The 20,743-nt window shown below is 40.7% G+C and overlaps 1 protein-coding gene across 4 annotated transcripts in view; it reads right to left on the bottom strand.

Moving 5' to 3' along the window:
- Positions 1–20,743, bottom strand: part of lepr (leptin receptor) — a 117,236-nt gene that overhangs the window by 10,853 nt on the left and 85,640 nt on the right. For 3 of the 4 annotated variants that reach the window (XR_011961130.1, XR_011961129.1, XM_072574070.1), the window contains exons 16-17: positions 18,896–18,991; positions 9,604–9,709 (exon numbers count right to left, since the gene is read on the bottom strand). Coding sequence is in view for 2 of the 4 variants with exons in the window: in XM_072574070.1 (XP_072430171.1) it covers positions 9,604–9,709; positions 18,896–18,991 (202 nt within the window). In the remaining 2 variants the exon portion in view is untranslated. Of the gene's footprint in view, positions 1–3,257; positions 3,986–9,603; positions 9,710–18,895; positions 18,992–20,743 lie in introns of those variants that run through there. The other variant, XM_072574071.1, reaches the window with a different exon arrangement.

Genomic DNA, 20,743 nt, shown 5'->3' with positions numbered 1-20,743 from the left:
CACCTTACCAGTCTTCACATTCAATCTATTATCCTCTTCCTTTTTGAGCTGGAATAGGCACAGCAGGTCATGCAGCATCCGAGGAGCAGGAGAGTTGATGTTTTGGGCATAGCCCTTCATCAGGTCCTAACGAAGTGTTATGCTTGAAATGTTGAGTCCCTTACTCCTCAGATGCTGCCTGACCTGCTGTACCTTTCCCAGCTCCACACTTAATTGACTCTGACTCTCCACCACCTGCAGTCATCACTATTTCCTCCTCCTTTTCCACTACCTTTAGCATGAGGCCACCACCAAACACATTTGCCTCTCCCAACACCACTCCAATGGGATTGCTCCCTCTGTTAAACTGGGATCAATCCTGAATCAGCTTGTTCTCCTACCCTGGACTCATATCCACGCAGGTGCAGGAGGTGTAACATATAGCCTTTTACTTTGTCCCTTCTCACAAAATATCTTTCATTGAACCATTGAGCTAGTGGGGGTTTCTTTGAACTTTGTATTTGCATTGTTGCTTATAATACAATTTCTTCTGCTTTAGGGAGACTAAACTCAAAATGGGTAACCTTTTACAGAACACCTCAGCTCAGTCTGCAAGCATGGCTCAAGGCTCTGGTCATTCACTATTTCAATTCACCACTTTATTTTGATGTTCACATTTCTGTCGTTGGCCTGCACCAATGTTCCAACGAAGCTCAACAACAACTCAACGAACAGCACCTCATTTTCCAATTAAGCACTTAGACTCTGTGCTCAACATTAAGTTCAACAATTTCAGAACATGAACCCTGGACTGAATTTTCCGCTCCCTTTAATGGTAAGGGCAACGGTGAGAAATGTGGGAAAATATGTCAACAATGAAAAGAAATCAGACTTTCAAAGTCAAAAATTCTGATTTTTTCCATAAGGTTTAAACTGTGAGATCAGAATATTATTAATGAACAGCGACTATTTTATTTCCATACATGTGCATCTTATTGTGAGCCCAACTTAACTCATTTCTATGCAGCCTTCAATTCTACTCTCTTTCCCCATGTCACCATATTTAGTCAAGGGCCTACCCTGATTCCAATCCAAAGGTTAGCCATGGTCAGTAAGGAATTGGATGTACGAGAGTTTGGGGACTCATGTCTTTGCAGTTCGGAGACAGGGCCATGTTCAGTCCTACAGGTCAAGTGCAATCAGTCCAGGGATAACAGGTAAAAAAGAAAACTAAAAGTACTGTGGATGTTGGAAATCAGAAACAAAATCAGAAATTGCTGGAAAATCTCAGCATATCTGGCAGCATCTGTGGGGAGAAATCAGAGTGAACATTTCGGGTCCAATTCTAGAGAAGGTCAGTAAACCTGAAATGTTGACTCTGATTTCTCTCCAGGAATTACAGGTAGATAAGCAGCAAGTTGTGGAGACATCAGTCCAGTGGTTTGGCTATGCTCAGTCAGGAAAGTACTGCCAAAAATATACTATATCTGAACCAGATCCATTTTCTTGCATTAGGCCATTAGGCCAGCATCAGCCCCGTGACTTTGGGCATTAATAGTCAAGGTCAGTCTTTGAAATCCAAGAGAAAGTGAGAAACTCATACCTTGGTATTTTGTTCATTACTCTGGGTTACTGGGTTATTGCAGTAAAAGACAGTCAAGACAGAGGGGTTGAATCTCATAGACCATAGGAGGAAATGGGAAGCCCCAGCTGATGAAGGGTTTCATAAATGACAATCATTTCATCTTCCACATGAGAAGACTGTATGACTAATAAGTGCATGGCAATTCACAAAACCAGCGGGTACGGTGATAAATTTTGCATGTTAGTAGAAACAGAGGGAAGCTGAGAGATCACCAGAGAAACAGGGACAGCAACACAAAAGGGAACATTGTACATTTCAGGTGGAGTCTGCAAGTCACCGGAAAGAATTTAAAGTTGATACTTTGCGATCTTCAATCCAAAGTTAATTGCACAGCAGCAATACAAATATCATTGCCACTGCATTTTCTCTTTGGGAGTGTAATAAATCGGTTTGAACTGGACATCTTGACATCTTGCTAACGCAAATGCGTTAGTCATGCTTCCACTGATTCAATAATGCCACACATCTGACATGAAATTGTATTCCTTTGTCCTTGAACATTACAAATTACGACCCCAAGAATTCCTGATAATTTCATTGTGTACACTCATTGTTTTCTCGTCATGTTAGCTAAGCAAACCTAATTAGGCGCTACCTTAAACTTGTCACCTAGCCTTGACATTTATGAAACACAGTTCAGAGCTAAAACTGGAAAATAACACTTCAAAGCCACCACATCGCTACACTAAACTGTAAGAATTCAAGAATATGGTCCATGAAGTTCAAAGGGGAGGGATATCATGATTGAATAGTGACAGAACTTCACTCCCCCAGTGCAGCAGAAACATTGCAACACACATCTCGACAAGATTGCATAACTCAGAGTTCCTTATCAAGGTATGACATTTGTCTCCTCCTGAAGCCTTTCTGGCACACTGCGTAAGCTCATCAACTGACGCTCCATTGTAATTGACTTGATGATTCAGGAGTGTTGCTTCTGAAGTAGTCTCCTCCTAGCCCCACAGATTACTTGCCTCACACTTCTAACATGGACATTGCTATATTGGTCGATGTGCAAAGATGGTTTGGAAAAGAGATAGCAATTACAACTTTGTCCAAAAAAGCAACTTTCTGATGTTGTTGCACAGCCTCCAGAGAAGATCCACCAAGGAAAATGAGGAGTTCCTTGATCTGCAGACATTACAGTCATTTTCTACAGTGTTCAGAAACATCACTCAGGAAGAGCTTAGAGATGTTCCAGCCATCATCACTGAATTGAGATATCTGCCGAAACAGGACTTACACTCAGAAGAACTGTGATGCTCTACCATCCCAATAACAAACAAGGTTTTTCCAGTTCTGAGAAAAGGTCACCAGACCCAAAATGTTATCTCTGATTTCTCTTCACAGGCGCCTCCAGGCCTGCTGAGCTTTTCCAGCAATTTCTGTTTTTGTTTCTGATTTACAACATCCACAGTTCTTCCGGTTTTCATTTTATAAGTTTTTTTTTGTGAATCATTCATGGGATGTGGGCATTGCTGACTAAGCTAGCATTCATTATCCACCCCAAATTAGCCTGCAGAGGATGATGCTGAGCTGCCTTCTTGTACTACTGCAAGAAGTACTACTATCTTTTGAGGACAGAGTTCCAGAATGTTAACTCAGAAACAGTGATAAAAGAGCAATACAGTTCCAAGTCAGGATAGTGTGTGGCTTGGAGGGGAACTTGCAGGTAGTGATGTGTCATGCATCTGGTGCCCTTCTCTTTTGAGGAGGTAGACATTGCTGATTTTTCAGGTGCTACTGAAGAAGCCTTGGTGAGTTACTACAGTATATATGTAGACAGTATATGTTGTTGCCACTGTATTTTAGTGCTGATGACAGTGATTATTGAAGGTGCTAGATGGGATGCCAATCAAGCAAGTCGTTTTATCCTATCAAGCTTGTATGTTGGCACTGCAACCATCCAGACAAGTGATCTCATTCCTGACTTGTGCCTTGGAGTTGGTGGATAGGCATTAAGGAGACAGAGGGGAACTGCAGGATTCCTAGCCTCTGACTTGCTTTTATAGCCACAGAATGTATATGGCTGGTTCAGTTCAGTTTTCTGGTCAATTGTATCTCCCAGGAGAGGTAATGGCCTAGTGGTATCATCACTAGACTTTTAATCTAGAGACCCAGGTAATGTTCCACATCAGACAGTGGAAATCTAGAATGTGGAGTCTAATCATGACCATGAAGCCACTGTCAATTGTCAGAAAACCCATCTGCTTCACTAATGCCCTTTAGGGAAGGAAACTGTCATCTTTACCTGGTCTGGCCTAAATGTGACTCCAGATCAACAGCATCATGACTCTTAACTGCTCTCTGGATGATTAGAGATGGACAATTAATGCTGCCCCAGCCAGCGATGTCTACCTCCTGTGAATGAAAAAATTTTAAAAAAAACAATGTTGATGGAATGGGATGCAGTGATGATAATGCAATTGAATGTCAAAGGCTAATAGTTAGATTATCTCACTGGAGATGGTGGTTGCCTGGCATTTGTGTGGCATGTATTTCCCTTGCCACTAATCAACACATATAATTCATCACTCCAGACCCACAGCAAAGTAGTTAGCTCTTTAATGCCCTTTGAAATGGCCTACTGAGATGCTCGGTTATATCACATTGCTACTACCAAAGAGAAAAAAGGTAACAGGCGCATTAACTTTTGTGGCTCATTTCAAGAAGCATCCGGGGGCCTGTGTAGCATGTCTCAATCTTTGACCCACAGATGCACCTAAAGTGCCAAGGGTGCACTTTTTTTTCCAGATCACAGCTGTTAAAATGATTACCCTATGCAAGGAAAGTCAAGCAGAATGAACAGTGTGGTTTGCAACCATTGCTAGCTTCCCTCAGGTATGGAATACTATAGACTGTGGCCACATTGCTTTGAGAGCATCTTGGCATCAATCTGCAGAGTTCATCAACCAAAAAATTCCACTTCTTGGGGTCAACAATGACAGATTTTGAAAATCTGCACTAAATATTCTGGGAACTGCCATGATGGGTCTATACCAAAGCCCTCAGGTTCCCGTCTCCTCGAACTGTACAGGTAGTGGGAGACAATGATCCCTCTTTCCAAATATGGCTGATGACATCTTCACAGAATCCTTGTTGATGTTGCTTATCTGAAATGATCAATATTTGGCCATTCCTTTCATCCTTGGAATGTCTGAAGAAGATCCTCTTATCTCAAACGATTGCAACTTCACCAGGTCCAACAAGGACAAAGACACTGGTACAGATACTTTAAGCATGCAAGTACAGAAACATTTACAAAAGCGCAAGAACTTTGCCATGATGTGTCACAAGTGCCAGCAATGTGCCCTCAGTAAGTCTTTTTTTCTTCCTTATCCTCCCATTTCGTCTAAGTCAGTCTTGACATCCACAACTGGGGTGGAGGGGGCCTGTTCTATAGTTGGCCTGGAGGGCTTGGAGTCTCCAAGTTCTTCCTAGGTAGAAGGGGGTATGTGGAATGAGGTCAAGTTCCCTCAGTCCCCTCTTGCCTTGCCTCTGATGCTGAACACCTATAGCTACACTGATGAAGTGCAAATCTATGTGCAGTTACTGACAGCACTGGTCCTGAGTCTCCATAGTGGATGCCAACCTGTTTCCGGAGACAGTCAGACACATGCAGACACAGGACAGCCAACACTGTATGCTGATGTTGGAGACTTGTCCATCCTTTAATCCAGATTACTGACTGTCTCTGACATATGTGCCTGCTGTTCTTGTGTCAGGTTGTACATTTTCATGAAATCATTTAAGGTCAAGACCGTGGGATCGTCTTCTGCATGGGACAGAACATGTGCCTGCTCTTCGGTCCTCTTAGTGCCAGAGACTGGCTGTGTTGCTTCCTCAACTGGCTGCTGCTCAGCAAATTACACTCCTGAATCTAATCTGGACAAAGAACATGCCAAGATGAAAGTCTCTGAGTTTTTGGAAGGTTGCAGATAAAAGCCCTGTCAGTATCTCCTCAGAAGCTTGAGTGCATCCTCCTCACAGGAGGTGGTGGAGCTGAGAGTTTCTGGCACTGGCCTTTGTGGGATGGTGTTTCACTGAGTGTCGCTAGTGGCTGCATCAGTAAAGAGAGGGAGCTAGCTGTTTGAGATGAAAGCTTGTGCAGGTTAACAATGAGTTAGCGTGGGCGGTAACAGGAGCACAGTGCAACAAGACACAGCATAATGATGTTCACTGGGTTGTTTGCCTGTGAGTGGTTACACTCTTTATATTCTCTCAGTGCAGCTGTGAGACATTTCCTTCTGCAATTAGCCAAAAGGAGGAAATGAGCATAATGAAAACGGGTGAGAGAGGTGATAGATGAGCAGCAGAGGTGTTGAGATGTCCCCAGTCAGTGAGCAGGAAGCACACAGGACAGGACAGTCGAGCAGTTTGTGAGGATAAGGTGGGTGAAAGCTGTCAAGTCGTCATAATGCATGCAGTAGTGACAGCTGTAGTCTATGAGCTTTGTTGGTGAGAGGTTTGTGCAGTGACAGAGTTAGAGTGAGTGATGAACCTGTGAATGTGAGGTAGGAGAGAGGAAATGAAGACACTTACCTTTGCAGACTGCAGAAGATCAATAATCTTCTTCCTGTATTGCTATGTGTTGCAATCCAACCAAGGCACTGCACTAACCTGAGCATGCTCCATGCTGACTGAGTCGAGCGGCAGGATCTCCGTTGCCAGTCAGCAGGTAAATACACTGCCCTCCTTTCTAACATCTCATTCATCAATACCTCCAAGTTCCTGTGGGTGAACTGAGGAGATAACTTGCTTGTCTGAGCCATTTCCATGGGGATAACTGTGCAAGTCCACCACACAAAAGGCAATTCCAGACTTGTAGCATCTGCAGAGCTGAGCAGCTGGTTTTAAATATGGTGCCAGCAGCATGAATATGGCAAATGATTGTCAATGGCAAGCACTTCCCTTTCTCCTGCCATGCAATTTCACAGGATGGGAACTATAGAGGCTAACTAGATACTTAATGAGATGAAGAGCAGAAGATTGTACAAGAAAATGCATTGTAATCCATGGGCATGAATCTCACATGAAATATCACTGCCAAAAAAAAGTATAAAAATTCAGCTGCCCCTTCTCATTTTGCTTTTGTTTTATATAGTGAATCTTAACTTTCATATTTTTTGCTTTCTGACAGAGTTATTTTCTATTTTGACATTCACACTATGACTAAGGCTTTGCCTCTTTAATATAATCATCACTTTCCTCCCTTTACCTTTTGTTCCAAGACATCGTTGTCATATAACTTCTCCCAACCTCAAATCTATCATAGCTTTTCCCTTTTATTGTTGAAAATGTGTCTTGGACACCACAGAAAGAAAGGAAGTCATGATTTGGAGATGCCGGTGTTGGACTGAGGTGTACAAAGTTAAAAATCACACAACACCAGGTTATAGTCCAACAGGTTTAATTGGAAGCACACTAGCTTTCGGAGCGACGCTCCTTCATCACCTCCTCCACTATCACCTGATGAACGAGCGTCGCTCCGAGAGCTAGTGTGCTTCCAATTAAACCTGTTGGACTATAACCTGGTGTCAAAAGAAAGAAATGCAGCAGCCAAAGCAAAGGATCAGCAAACACAGAGTTTTGACAATTTGTAACAACTCAAGAGTGGAAAACCAAGAATAGCACTTGATCCAGCTATTCCAATAGCTGAAGTATTGCTGCAAATATTAAAACAATGTAATGATAACTTAGATGTTCTAAAAATCATGTAAAATAACTATTTCTGCCTCTCTGATCCACATGAGAACTTAAAATGAAGGTCCAAAGCTAATACTTGCAAGTGACAACAACTGGCAATATAAAGACAAAATATGATGTTGTACAAAAACTCTAGAGTCATAGAGATGTACAGCATGGAAACAGACCTCAATCAAACAATCCAATGCCATCATATTGTTTAAATCAAAACAACCTGTAACAGCAAGACACTTTGTTCTTACTGCCTTACTGTCAGCAGAAAACAAACCATTAGTGGTGAGAATAGCTTAAATGAAGTGAGGAATGTAACAAGTACTCTAACTTCTCCATGAAAACAGGAATCATAAATTGCTTTAATGACCACTTTCATTTCAATAAGCAATACACCATTAAAATATTTAAATGCATGCCGTGGAATGCTGTAGGGCAGACAACATGGTGCAGCTATATATTTATTATTTTGTCCTGATTTTATTATTACCAATACAAGTATTATATGTAAATCACTCTTTATTTGGAGTGCTATTCATATATGGGGAAGGTAGGAGGAGGGCTGGATGCGTTCAGTATGGTGGCTAGCTTGGATGACTGTGTGCGATGCAGAGTGGTGCCATGAGCACAGGTTCAATTCCCACACTGGCTAAGCTTAGCATGAAAGACTCTCCTCTTCAACCTCGCTTCTTGCCTGAGGCATGGTGCCCCTCAGGTTAAACCACCACCACCCAGTCATAGAGATGTACAGCATGGAAACAGACCCTTCGGTCCAACTTGTCCATGCCGACCAGATATCCAGAACTAATCGAGTCCCATTTGCCAGCATTTGGCCCATATCCCTTTAAGAGAAAGTGAGGTCCGCAGATGCTGGAGATCAGAGTAGAAAGAAAGTGCTGGAAAAGCACAGCATCCAAGGAGCAGGAGAATCGAAGTTTTGGGCAAGAGCCCTTCATCACCTCTTGCCCAAAAAGTTGCTTCTCCTGCTCCTCAGATGCTCCCTGACCTGTTGTGCTTTTCCAGCACCACACCCTCGACCCATATCCCTGTAAACCCTTCCTATTTTTATACCCATCCAGATGCCTTTTAAATGTTGTAATTGTACCAGCCTCCACCGCTTCCTCTGGCAGCTCTTTCCATACACATACCACCCTCTGCGAGAAAACGTTGCCCCTTTAGTCCCTTTTAAATTTTTCCCCCGTTATCTCTCTCTAATGTAAGAGTAGGTCCATGGTGATTTAACCTTATAGTAGAAAGGGAGGTTTAGCAACAGCCAAACAATGCCCCTTTTTATGCCTTTTTTATATATTATGGACAGTTCTGGACACTACAATATAAAGGATATTATCAAGGCACCATCGACTAATTTATAAGAAGGGACTGCTTAAACTAGACTTGTGTTCCCTAGAATATGAAATTTTAAGGGATGAGTTTATTGAAGTTTTAAGGATTTTAAAAGGAATAGAAGTAATGTACATTGAAAATTTAAAATCAGGAGAAATTTTTTCTATTATTGGTGGGTTCTAGCACAATGAGACCTAAGCTTAAAGTCAGAGATAGTCCATTCCGAAAAAAAAAAGTTAGGACAAATCTCTTCAGACAAACGATAGTATCATTATGAAACTCACTCTCGCACACACAAAAAATAGTTGGTTTATATTAACTCAACTAATAGTTTTAGGTCCGACATCAATATCTTTTTGCTAGCCAAAGGTAAAAATTTATATAAAATTAAGACAGGGGTATTGAGTATGCAGTTCTTATATTTCTAGTAATCACTAAACAAATTGGCTACAGTGAAAATACAAACTATTAATAAATACTTTTGTGGTAAGTTTTACATTTTTGCTTTCCCATATATTATGTTTATTATTTGTGGCTGGTCTTGAGCAATATTTGGAGAACACCTGCTCTAAGAAGGTGGTAATAAGTCATCTCCTTGAAATGTTGCATTCCCTTCTGTTATGATTGTCATAAAATTGTGAAATTTAAAATACAGAACAGTGATACAGTCAGGCATCTTACAACATGTATGCAAAGCCTGACTGATTCTTGAGTCAGAACTTTGAAAAATCCATTTAACTACTCAAGACTTCAAATAAGTTTCAAAATCCATTTTTCTTTGTGATAGTTGCACCCTGTTCCTGAATCTCAATCTGAAGAATGAGAGAGTAGTCTTTGAATTTCTCTTAAAATCAATATCAGAAAAGCAACAATTTCAGCCTATACGTAAGGGAAGTTAAAAATTTTAACATTTCTGTATCCAAAAATTTAAAACATACCTGTGCTTAGATATTAGGAAAGTTCCAATCAATAAAACCGATGACAAAAATATAAGTGGTAAGATAACATTCTGTAATCCATCATTGCTGGTCTTTGCCACCTCTCCTAAAAGAAGAATAGAATTTGTAAAGTCAGTATACTCCACAGAAATAAACAAGAGTCTGCTGGCTTCTCAGGAACACTAAATGGCAGATTGTGGTTAAGTAAAAACATTTGGATTAGACTATCTACATTGAATTTAGATTAGATACGAGATGTTTAAGGAGAAGAGGAGGGGATTAAAATCAAAAGAGATAGGCCAAGTTTGAGTTGGAATGGAGCTCTCTGCTGCAAAAGAAAGTGACAATTTTCGCATTTATCATCTCAGTCAGCCTGACCATCAATATAAGAAAGAACATACATTTATATAGTGCCACTGATGGTCCTTACGATATGCCAAAATACTGAAATTTAAAATACAGAACAGTGATACAGTCAGCATCTTACAACATGTATGCAAAGCCTGACTGATTCTTGAGTCAGAACTTTGAAAAATCCATTTAACTACTCAAGACTTCAAATAAGTTTCAAAATCCATTTTTCTTTGTGATAGTTGCACCCTGTTCCTGAATCTCAATCTGAAGAATGAGAGAGTAGTCTTTGAATTTCTCTTAAAATCAATATCAGAAAAGCAACAATTTCAGCCTATACGTAAGGGCCTTTGGCCCAATAAATCCACTCCAACCCTCCAAAGAGTATCCCACCTCCCTACCCTATATTTACCCCTGACTAATGCACCTAACACTATTGGCAACTTAGTATGGCCAATTAACCTAACCTGCACGTCTTTGGATTGGGGAGGAAACCCACACAGACACAGGGAGAATGTCTGTGTAGTTTGCACAGTTGCCTGAGGTGGGAATTCGAACCCAGGTCCCTGGCACTGTGAGACAGCAGTGCTAGCTACTGAGCCATCTTAATTTGATGCAAAACTGTAGTATTAACCTCTGTGCTATGGTTTCTGGCTCAATCTTTGGCTTGTGCTGAGGTAGCTGATTACTGAGGGGGAATGGGAGTGCTTCCATCAACATCTACAGCTACAGGATAAAGACAGGTGAGGAAATTGTATCTGTATCATATGGAAATCAGCTCTTGTTCCTTCCCCTCTTTGTTGGATGTGTGTTTGGATGACAATGAGGTCAAGATCAAATTGTACTGTGGCATTTCTCACAGTTTAAAAAACCTGCTCACAATTACTGTCAATCTCACAAATGAAGGTTAGGTTATTAGGTGAGGTAAAAGAATGTTCCTGGGATCCGTGGCACTCAGCATATGTCAGTGGATTCAGGAAGAAAATGTGTGCTCTTTTTATAAACTACCCATAGCATGATTTGAATGCATTATGGTGACATACACTTTAATATGCATAAGGCGTTAAAAACAATCAGCAACACAGTACAAAAATGTACAATAGCAACTCATGAGTCATGAGGTGCATAGTTATCATAGGATTCGTCACATAGAGGAATATAATACCATTGAATGAATCATATCACTATAGTTACAATGTTGCAATATATTGATGTACAATCTGGTCCAAACTTAGTATCTCTAGGCTTTTGCTAACTCTTCTTCCATCTAATTTAAATATTATATAAAATACACATGAGCACATCCAATGCTGGAACTTAATGTGTTTAGGAACATTTGTAGAGTGCTTAAGCTTTATACTTTCTTAGTTATGTTCCATGGCTTATGTGAAAATTTTGAAAACCTGTCACATGCTGCTAAAACTTTACTGTATGCTTTAAATGGAAAGCATGATGAAACCTGGATACATCTATGGTTAATTCATCTATTCGGTGAAAGGTTGTTATTCAGGTGTCAATACTAAGTAATTCCAAAGTCAGACATTGGAGCTTCTATTTAAAGTTATAGTGAAGTATTTTGGCATATCGTAAGGACCATCAGTGGCACTATATAAATGTATGTTCTTTCTTATATTGATGGTCAGGATGACTGAGATGATAAATGCGAAAATTGTCACTTTCTTTTGCAGCAGAGAGCTCCATTCCAACTCAAACTTGGCCTATCTCTTTTGATTTTAATCCCCTCCTCTTCTCCTTAAACATCTTGTATCTGATCTAAATTCACAGGCACTGCCCCCCAAACCATACCATTTCATTACAACCAAGGAAGAGGAGTAGGACACATGGCCCTTTGAGCATGCTGTAACATTCAGTAAGATCATGGTTGATCAACTTAACATTTTTACATATCCCCAATAAATGTTCATCTCTTTCAAATGTATGAGGTGATTTAATATATTAAATATACAAAATATATATTCCCTTTTGAGAAGAGAATCACAAACCTTGGAGAATTTTTTTCCTCATCTCTGTCTTAAATAAGAAACCACTTGTTTTAAAACCAAGACCCCTAATTCTAGATTCTTCCACAAAAGGAAACATCCTTTCCACATCCACTAATCGAGTCCATTCAGGGTCAGGAGAGGTGATGGCCTAGTGCTATTATCACTGGACTGCTAATCCAGAGATCAGATAATGTTCTGTGGAGCTGGGTTTGAATCCCCCCATAATAGATGGTGGAATTTGAATTCAATGAAAATCTGTAATTAAGGGTCTATTGATGACTATGATACTAATGCTGATTGTTGGAGAAATCCATCTGGTTCACAAATGTCCTTTAGGGAAAGCAACTGCCACCCTTACCTGGTCTGATCTACATTTGATTCTCGACTCACAACTGTCCTAAGGGCAATTATGGCAATAAATGTTGGCCTAGCCAATGACACCCTCATCCCATGAATGAATGAAAAAAAACCCTAAGACTTGGCTTAATTTCAACATGTTGGTCATCCATTGAAACATAAATACACAGGACTGAAGAACATTTTCAACAACCCAATGAATATTTATTATACAAAGAGAAAAAATATAACCTTAAGCAATCCAAGCTATGTAAATACGCAACATAGTTCAAAAAATCTTAAACCTCACAGCAAAACAAAGTTTTCAATAACTCCACCATGTCAGCATATAACATCAAATCCAGACAGATTACCCTCTGTTTCAACTCGAATGTCGAATTCAACTCATTCATCCAAATTCTTTCTTATCAACTGTTAGCATGTTAAATGTAAAGTTGGCATAATTCTACTGAACCATACAGCTGTTCTCTCATTAAAGCAAGATGACTGGAGTGGTGGTTTCACATGAGAATCACCATGTTTCAGGCAAGGGAGAAGTTGTGAAGGAGAGTCCTTTATGGTAACCTCAGCTGGTGTGGGAATTGAACCCTCTCTATTGGCACCACTCTGCATCAGATGAAGTATTCTTATTTGAATATTCACGAAAATGAGACTCATAAATATTTACAGCACAGAAGGAAGCCATTCAGCCCACTGCATCAGTGCTGCTCAACAAAAATCTCATTAGACTGATGTTATTTCCCAACTGGAGGTTCCAGTAACATCAGTGGATATCTTAAGTGTTAAGAGAGTTTCTGATTCAATCATCCTTTCAAATAATGACTTCCAGACTCCCACTGCCCTCTTGGCTTTTAAAAAAATTGTTCATGAGATTTGGATGCCACCAGCTGTGTTTCCATTTGTTTCCCATCCCTAATTGCTTCTTGAATTGAGTAGGAAAGTTAGGCAATTAAGAGTCAACCACATTGCTGTGGGTCTGTAATCATGTATAAACCAGACCAGGTTATTATGACAGAATTTACCTTCCTAAAGGACCTTAGTAACCAGATGGGTTTTTACAAGGATCAACAATAGTTACATACAACCATTTGGCTAGCTCTTAATATCAGATTTTGAAAATTGAATTCAAATTTCAGAATCTGTTTTGGTAGGATTTGAACCCATCACCCCAGAACATTAACATGGAGTTCTGAATTACTAGGAGAAAGTGAGAATTGATGAAAAGCTTATGCTCGTTACTTTGACTCTCCTACTCCTCGATGCTGTCTGATTGGCTGTGCTTTACCAGCACCACACTTTTTGGTTCTGAATTACAAACCCAATGACATTATCACTGCACATAATTTCCCAAAAGAAATTGTTCTTGACTTTGGTCTTTGCCTTCTACTTACCTTAAATCTGTGCCCCCTGCCTTTTGTCTGTTCTACTAATGGAAAAAGTGCAGGCTCCACTTGTGAGCAATCTGAGGCTCCTTCAAGGGGCAATTATATTAATGAGGCACTACATAGTATAAGTTAAAGACATCTGTGACCACAAAATCCTTATGTGAAACATATGGGTGGCCAACAAGACAATAAAAACCCTGGCCACAAGCAATCTTGATCATGCCATTCATCATTACTAATTAACCTTAATCTCTGCAGTGGTGAAGTATTCACAAATGACCTATAAAGTGTTACATGTAATTCAGAAACACATTCCAAGGTCTCACAAGGTGCTGCAGCTGCTTTCCTCACAGTGAACTATAAATTTTCACAACATTCTCTTCTATGCAATACTTTCTTTCTTGAGCAATGTGGGAGGTAGAAATGGAGAGAGAAATTGTCATTGGTTTTGCAATCTCCTGCTGTTTGTGTACGACACATCTGATTAAGGTCTACTATGTTTATGGTCTATGTAGAGTCCTCACATTGCCCACTTTTCAGAGGCCTCCATGTCCCGTGTTTGGAGGATGATGATTAACTATCATTTGTAAGTGCTGCAACTGTTGACTGATCAAATTACTAAGGAGCAGTATTGTTTCAGATATTCCCCATATTGGCTCATTGTAACAGTCACCAATGACACAGCACATGTTCTTGTCTCTGTAGCCACAGTCTTGGTCTTCAATGACATGACCCCAGATTAGTAAAGCATAGTTCCACCATTAAATGAGGATGCCCTAGTACACCCTGGCTGAATTTTGCTATCTTCTGGAGCATTGCAGGTGCAGTGCACGAGAAGCATAGATCGCAGTGAGGATGACAAACTTCAATAATGGGGACAGGTTCCATTTGTTCAACATCAATCACATTTTTGATCATCCTGTTCATATTTTAGAATTCTGTACCAGACACCTTGGAAGCTGCCATGATAACTATGTTCTTCATTATTCTCTCATTCCTTCTTTTCTTTCCAAGGCAGACCTTACATGGATAGCTGATGGAACAGAAGGACTTCCATCTCCAACCATGAGGGACAATTCTGCTAATCCAACTCCACATTGAGACACAATGCAATGTTTTCTACCACTTGAAGATCATACAATGCCTCCTCAAGATGAAGCCCCTATGCTTGCACAGGTTCTGAGGGCTTTGGTGCAGTATGCTTCAGTATGCACCAAATAGTCTTTGCATACTGTAGTCTGGACAACTGGAGAAAGCAAAGAGGGGAAGTTATGGACAATAAGTGGCTGCAAAAACAGCAGGGTTCTTCCATGGATGAATACGGGGACAGTGATCAGGAGAAAAATCACTGTTACCCTGAGAGTGCTGCAGCATCAGGTGCAAAACAAACCAAACAGGACTTAGAGTCAGAGAGTCAAAGAGATGTACAGCACGGAAACAGACCCTTCAGTCCAACTCGTCCATACCGACCAGATATCCCAACCCAATCTAGTCCCACTTGCCAGCACCTGGCCTATATCCCTCTAAACCCTTCCTATTCATAGAGCAGAGTGAGTCGAGGGCCGAGTCCCGGAGCGGGGAGCAGCACGGGTCATAGACGGAGTCCTGCAGGATGGAGCAGCGCGGGTCATAGGCGGAGTCCTGGAGCATGGAGCAGAGTGAGTCGAGGGCCGAGTCCCGGAGTGGGGAGCAGAGCGAGATGTGGGCCGAGTCCCGGAGCGGGGAGCAGAGCGAGTCCCGTAGCGGGGAGCAGAGCTGAGTCCCGGAGCGGGGAGCAGAGCGAGATGTGGGCTGAGTCCTGGAGCAGGGAGCAGAGCGAGTCCCGGAGCGGGGAGCAGAGCGAGATATGGGCCGAGTCCCGGAGCAGGGAGCATAGCGAGTCCCAGAGCAGGGCAGCAGAGCAAGTCCCGGAGCAGGGAGGACAGCAAGTCACGGGATAGAGCCTGGAGCAGCAGCAGAGCGAGTCCTGGACAGAGGCCAGTGCACGGTAGCAATGTGGCCTCATGTTCTGAAACTCAGCAGGCAAGGACTTGTGTTGGGAAAGGACTATAACTTCTTTATTGACACTTATTATTCTCATTCTGGACTTTTGTTCTCTGTATTCATTTGAGTGCATGTGACAATAAAGGCCATTCTATTCTATTCTAGTCTGACCTGCATGGGCACTTCTGACTAAGCGTCTAGGGTTTGGTGAATGGTGTCCTCTGGTTCTCCTCCTGTCCATCATCCCATCTATTGGGACCTCCAGGTCTCTGTCAGCAAAGCGGGTGCCATCTCCTGTGTAACACCACACACACTGGCACTGTGAAAGGAAATTACTGCCTTGCAGCATTAGGACTGGTGCAGAACTGAGCTTCAAACATGGCATTGGCAGTGGGAATGCTGGAAGGTACTGGCAGAAAGATTGTGTATGAATGGAGGCATGGTGCATTCTTAATGAAGTGAGCACCATAAAATTGTGCAAGAAAACTCACTGGAACCCTCCATAAAACATCCCAAAATTGACAAAATGGCCAAATTTTGGGAAGATGCAGCATCTCTCAAAGGACAGAAGTGCCTCCCTGCTTTGCATCGCTGCATCTAGTTTCATCATCGGAACTCGAGTTAGCCTATTTAAAAAAACATAAACAGTCAGAAGATTGAAATACACCACACACAGTCATACAAAGTGCTGCATGTGTTTCAAGTCTAATGTTGTATAGAAGGCTGACATCTTTGCAGCCACAGCTGAGCTGCAGGAAACCTGCTGAGCACGACCTTGCCTCAGATGACTTTGGAGTGCATCCTCTGTTGGGCCAGGGCTGAGCGGGTTCCAGTCTGTAGGGGCCTCCTGCACAGGGGCAGCTCCATTCTGGACAGTCTGACTTGATGGAGGCATTTGCAACCTTGCCAGCAGGATGGGGCTGCAACATGCACCTCTTGCGTGTGTTGAGATGACAACCACTGGTACATGCCTGCCAATTTAATTGTGAACCCAGGCAGAAATGTGTGAGGCAGTAGCAGTGTATTGCCAGTAGTGCTACATTCATAGCTGCAATGAAGTGACAGATGCTGACAGCTCACACTCAAGGCATCTGATGGAACTGCCTGGAACCCAATCTTGGCGTGTAATAGCCCTCTACAGCTAACACACACTGTCTTAGGAACATGAAGCATTGAGTTGCCAGTGATATGTACCCTGGTGGTAGGCAGCAGATCATTCATTCTCCTTCTGCACTGGAGTCATGTTCTCTTGAGCTGCCCATGGGTGCAGACTTACATAGACACCCTTGGGTGCAGCCCTTCACAGCCAACCATGGCTGCAGCCCTCCACAGCCATCCGTTATCAGTCAGGGTTCTCTTTTGTTGCCATCCCTTGGAAAAATCACTTCCTGTCTTCCCTGGGCAGCCTTCAGGAGACCCACTAGGAGGTGTGACTGAACTGAGTTACTGGTTTTTGCCTGATCTCCAGGAGTAGCTGGGGCAGAAATGGATGAGCAGGAGTTGAGTAATGCTCTTGGATCACTCAGACTGAAGGTCTATCTGAGAACCTTTTAACTTTTGCACTTAAAAGTTGGACTCTGGGAAATCCTGGTGGAAAAGGCAGAATTTCCTGCCTGCCCATCTGCAAAATTTGTGTTTTACCAGCACGTGAAAGCACAATGAGTTGAAAAGAACATAATCACCCACTAAGAAAGGTCAACTTCCCTGAGCAGAAGTATCTCCAGCATTTATACTCAAGGATCTTTTTCAAGCCCACCTTCATAATTAAACACAAAAAAAAAGCAAGATTTGTCCCATGATCATAATCTTAAATAATTAAAAATAATGCTGACTTATTGGTTGTGTTAAGAATCCAGATTGCTAAACACAAGCATTTAAACTTTCACCCAGCTTCCACTATACTTGCACAATAATTTGAGTTCTGCTGACATCAATGAAAAATTGAGTGCCTGAAGCCACAATATAATTAATACCATATTTAAGATTATATAAGGCTTTGGATGCTGTTAAATCCTTCTGCTTGTTGCCTCCAATGCCACATGTTTATATTCAAGTAGTCTATTAGTTATTTTATTCACGTTTAATAATTGGCCTCTGCATAAAGGATAAGCTAAAGAAATACCATCACGCAAAATGCAAATTGGACACTGTTGAGATGAAATCAAAAAAAAAGGAACCAAGTTTCCAGCATAAAGTCAGTGGGGCTGTTAAGTTACATTCTTGAAGTAGACCAATCAAGATCCTATGAGTATGAGGTAGTTTTGATTTAGGTACATCACATCTTTCGTAACTCTGCCGTTAAAAATTTAGCATCGAAAATCCAATTTTTCACTTTGAGCTGCAGTTTAAACATTTTAGCCCAAAATAAACAACTGCACAGGAATAAACCTACAGCCCATTAGTGTAAAAATGTAAACATGCAAAAGATAGAGGAGAGGCTGGGGGTAGAATGATTGAAATGTTCATCCCAAAATTTGCTCTTTCTTGCATTTTACCCATCTGTTTACTTTCCTGAGGAAAATCTTGCAGCTATGGAAGCCAGTAATGTCTCTGAGCCATAGGCCTGACTGAATGCTGGCAATTTTACCCACCGATTATAGTTTTCTGCACTCTATAACACCTTCACTTCAAACACAGTCCTTCTCCTGTGTTGAAGAAGCCTGGGTCTATTCAGAAGTTGTTTGCTAAAATGTAGCAGCTGAGAGGCTGACAGACTGAAGTATGCCAAGGAGAAAGAATCTGGAATGAGATGTCCAAAACAGTGCACAACACTCTTATGATGTATCTTGATATTGGAAAAAAATCAACTTTTGTAACTGAAGTGAAGGTTAGATTGGTTTAAGAGTTACATTCCTGTGATAGTGTGGGTTTGAAGATTGCAATGTGACAGAGATGGAACAGATTAAAGGAAAGTAATAAGGAAAGTGAAAGTCAGACCACCATCCCATTCCCTACTTTATATTTTGCTGGCCCTACCAAATAACCAAATTAGTTAAAACCTGAAATTTCTTAGCTGTTGAATTCCCTTTGATACTTGACTAACAAAGGAATCACAAATATATCTTTATATCTGATATTTCTGAAGTACTGTTCATTTGAGTAATAATGTTCACACTGCCACTTTGCCCGCATCCTGCGGCGGGCAAGTATCTGCTATCAATTAAACATTCTGCATCGGAAAGCAGGAGCTTTATTTTTAAATGACATATTTACCATTCATTGTCAAATAAAAACTGCTTGGCTGTCCTTCCCCTTCAGAGAAAATTGGATATACTGTCAGTTGGTACTGTTGAGATGGAGAAAAGTGGTCTGTAAGAGAACAATGGTAAACTTGAAGAAGGAATTTTTCAATGAAATACAGATATCACAACATTTAATTTGTATGACATATATACAATAAGATATTTCTCTTGAAGGTGATACTTTTAATAAAAAGCTACAATTTTTACATTTGCAAGCGATTTTGAAGTTTTGAAAGTATCTAAACATTGCTACTGAGGATGTTAAAAATCTCTCCGTTTTATGTTGCCTAGGATGATCTTTACGTTGTTTACTACCATTAATGAAAAATATTAAAAAGAGAAAGAAGCCTCCTAGCCAACAATGGGCATGGCGACAAGGAAAATCTCCTAATTTGGACTAAAATGACTGCATTATGGGGAGAATAGGAAATGTTTTCATAAATCTTGCACACTATCAGAACAAACACATGACACACTGAAGTATTCAACAAGGTGTGGTGATGTTAAATCTCCCAGAAGAGGTTTTTACATTCTTAAAAATATGCTCAGAAAAGAAGCTTTTTAGTGAAGGAAGGACGTGGAGGTGAGATGTGATGAGTTCTTTTTAAATGAAAATTTAAAAAAACTAGTCACAGAAACTAAATGATCCAAAAAAAATGACTTGACAACTGTATGCTCAAGTGCAAAATTAGAATATTGTTCTTCACGGAGAGTCATGGATATGTGAAATAAGCTCAAGGTTAAAGGATTCGGGGATAAAAGCTGGATCAACATTAGTTGGGGAATAGGACTGAAAGATAAACAGATAATTGTGGCTCCAAATGAGAGGTTACTCTATACAATTAGCTCGGGCAATAGATATTCAACCAAAGAAGCCTTGTGAATTAAAATTGTGCGATCTAAGAAAGAAGGTATGTACTTATATCAAATCTTCAGAATGTCTTCTGTTATTCACAGCCAATTACCTTTCCTTGAAGCATAACAACTATGGCAAACTAGCTAACTAATATCTTCAATCCCCGCTAATACGTTATCCCCTATATCATAAGCTATTCTATTTGATTTGCTACCTGTCAAATACCTAACAATATCCGTAAACAATGTCACTTGAAAGATAATTCATTTAGGAATCTTTTTGTAAATATTTACCATCTTAGTTTGCATTATCCCTTCTGTGGCTTTTGTCCTTCATATGCTTAGTATTTAAATAGTTTCGGACTCCTTTTACTCGCTTTGAATTCAGCTCTTTACCATCTTGATGCTTTCTTGGACAATCATTTTGTGTTAATTTTTGTACTGATTAAAATGAGGGCTATTATTGCTGAGTAATCACTGGCCATCACTAGTGAAAAGTATTGGAAAGTTGGTTCATTTTTATACCTTTGACAGAGGCAAAGTCTGCCATTATACTATCTGCTCTCTTACTCTTCATCTACCTCTGTCAAAAGTATAAGAAGAACATACTCTTCAACGTCTTTCAGTTCTGAAGAAGAGTCATGCCAGACTCAAAACCTTAACTATATTTCTAATGCTACCAGACCTGCGGAGTTTCTCCAGCATTCTCTGTGTTTGTTTCAGATTTCCAGAATCCGCAGTATTTTGTTTAAGTAAGAGCAGGTCAAAGGCTGGGTGTTCTATGGTGACTGATTCACTTTCTCAATCCCCCATAGTCTTCTATCTATAAAATACAACTCATTAATATAACGGAATACTCTCCATTTGTATGCATGACGGCAATTTCAGTAACATGAAAGAAACCTAACACGAGGTTTTTTTAAAAAAAACATCTAATTTCAGTGATATGAAAGAAACCTAACAC

The sequence above is a fragment of the Chiloscyllium punctatum genome, chromosome 7 (assembly GCF_047496795.1).
Source record: "Chiloscyllium punctatum isolate Juve2018m chromosome 7, sChiPun1.3, whole genome shotgun sequence".
In the NCBI taxonomy this organism is placed as follows: domain Eukaryota; kingdom Metazoa; phylum Chordata; class Chondrichthyes; order Orectolobiformes; family Hemiscylliidae; genus Chiloscyllium; species Chiloscyllium punctatum.
The sequence above is the reverse complement of the archived record's forward strand: the minus strand, read 5'-3'. Positions and strand labels throughout refer to the sequence as shown.